Here is a 1,435-nt window from a genome sequence, read left to right as displayed (position 1 = left end):
CTGCTATTCAAAATTGCATGCAGTTTTGATGGTGAGGTAGACTTATCTAAGGTCACCGAGGAAAACATCACATTGACAACTAAAGAAGATATGGGCTCCGAGGAAATCATATATCCCATAACAATAGTGTGTCTATGATCGCCTCCGCCACAAAGCTAGCACTGTGTTCTTGTTCTTCATCGCCTGACAAGGAGCTCTTGCAACGGCGCAACCTACTGAGCTCACCATAGCTGCTATGGGGGCCACTACAAACACCAGCATTATAAGGGCCCCTGTAAGGTACGACAGGAAGGAGTAGTCGAGATCCACTGCGTCGTCTGCCATTACAAATTTATCAACTATATCTGGTGTGTGAAAATGCGCACGAAATTTTGAGGAAATATTCATTGGTTTCCGCACACTCCTACCCGAATTCGTATGCAAACTTGTATAAGAGGTGAGGAAACTCCTGAACTCAGCTGAGGAAAGCGAACATATATTTCAACACTGACTATATTTCGCCACCTGGGGAATCTAACTCAAGACTGCTTTCAATGAACATCGTTGATAAGCGTTGATGCATGACAAATTCGTCGCCATTAACTCTCCGTCTCTCCATCGCCCTCATTCACTTCTTCGTGATCTCCTTCTGAGAGCAGTCTCAAATTCCCCATGCAAAACCACTTACCCTGGACAGCCTCAGAGCCTTGTGTATAGGGAACGATAGCCGCCACCATATTTCCCTCCTCGGCATTCGCATCCTTCTCCTCCTTGTTATCGATGTGCTCTACAGCGTACCTACTACTGCCTTCCTTTCGCGTTATCAAATTACTCTACCTATTCTTCCAAGCCCCTCTATAGTAGAGCCAATCGGCCATTTGGGGCTCCCCAGCAAAAGCCGCTAAGTGCTGCACTGTGATGCCCTGCGAGTCTGTGATATGCAACCTACACGAGCAACTATCCAAATCCAACCCCACCCGCACTCACTTAGCGCCCCTGGCCGTTAACAACGCCACTACATCATGCCGACAACAGCTTACTGCTTGTGCCAATGGGGATTCGCCGGCCCTAAGGGGCAACTGAGAGGGCCATAAACCGCTGAACTCACCCATCCAAGGAGTCAATGTCGGCCTTGTGGTCCACTAGGAGCTCCACTAGAGTAGTATGACCATATCGCGATGCCTCGTGTAACGGTGTACTACCATGAACCCACTCCGGCTGAAATGATCCACTGCTATTACCGTCCGGCCTTATCCTTGAAGTTAACATTAGCTCCTTTGTCAATGAGATATCTCACTGTAGCTTCGTGGTTCTTCCATGTGCCCTCCCACAGAGCGCTGTGACCGGAAATCACAGTGCGGACCGATACGGAAACTTACCTCCTAAAATACGGTTTCTCGCAGTAGTTCAACCCTTCTGGACCCTGTATTCGTACTACTTCACTAGCCAAGAACTT

At 48.4% G+C, this 1,435-nt stretch overlaps 2 protein-coding genes across 2 annotated transcripts in view; both read right to left on the bottom strand.

The window, feature by feature from the left end:
- The window catches only part of Pmar_PMAR020143 (hypothetical protein), a gene marked incomplete at both ends in the record, with an annotated part of 377 nt that extends 309 nt beyond the window's left edge, over window positions 1-68 (bottom strand). The window contains one exon of the mRNA XM_002777588.1: window positions 1-68. This exon is cut by the window's left edge and continues 4 nt beyond it. Coding sequence (XP_002777634.1) covers window positions 1-68 — 68 coding nt within the window.
- Window positions 69-578: 510 nt separating this feature from the next.
- Window positions 579-1,353, bottom strand: Pmar_PMAR020142 (26S proteasome non-ATPase regulatory subunit, putative; the record flags this gene model as incomplete). Its single annotated transcript, XM_002777587.1, has 6 exons — window positions 579-628; window positions 668-777; window positions 817-924; window positions 967-1,047; window positions 1,088-1,177; window positions 1,221-1,353. Coding segments are annotated over 6 exons (572 nt in total), but the record flags the coding sequence as incomplete, so codon positions are not given.
- Between the last annotated feature and the right edge of the window lie 82 nt (window positions 1,354-1,435).

The sequence above is a fragment of the Perkinsus marinus genome (assembly GCF_000006405.1).
Source record: "Perkinsus marinus ATCC 50983 genomic scaffold scf_1104296951416, whole genome shotgun sequence".
NCBI classification, from domain to species: domain Eukaryota; phylum Perkinsozoa; order Perkinsida; family Perkinsidae; genus Perkinsus; species Perkinsus marinus.
The sequence above is the reverse complement of the archived record's forward strand: the minus strand, read 5'-3'. Positions and strand labels throughout refer to the sequence as shown.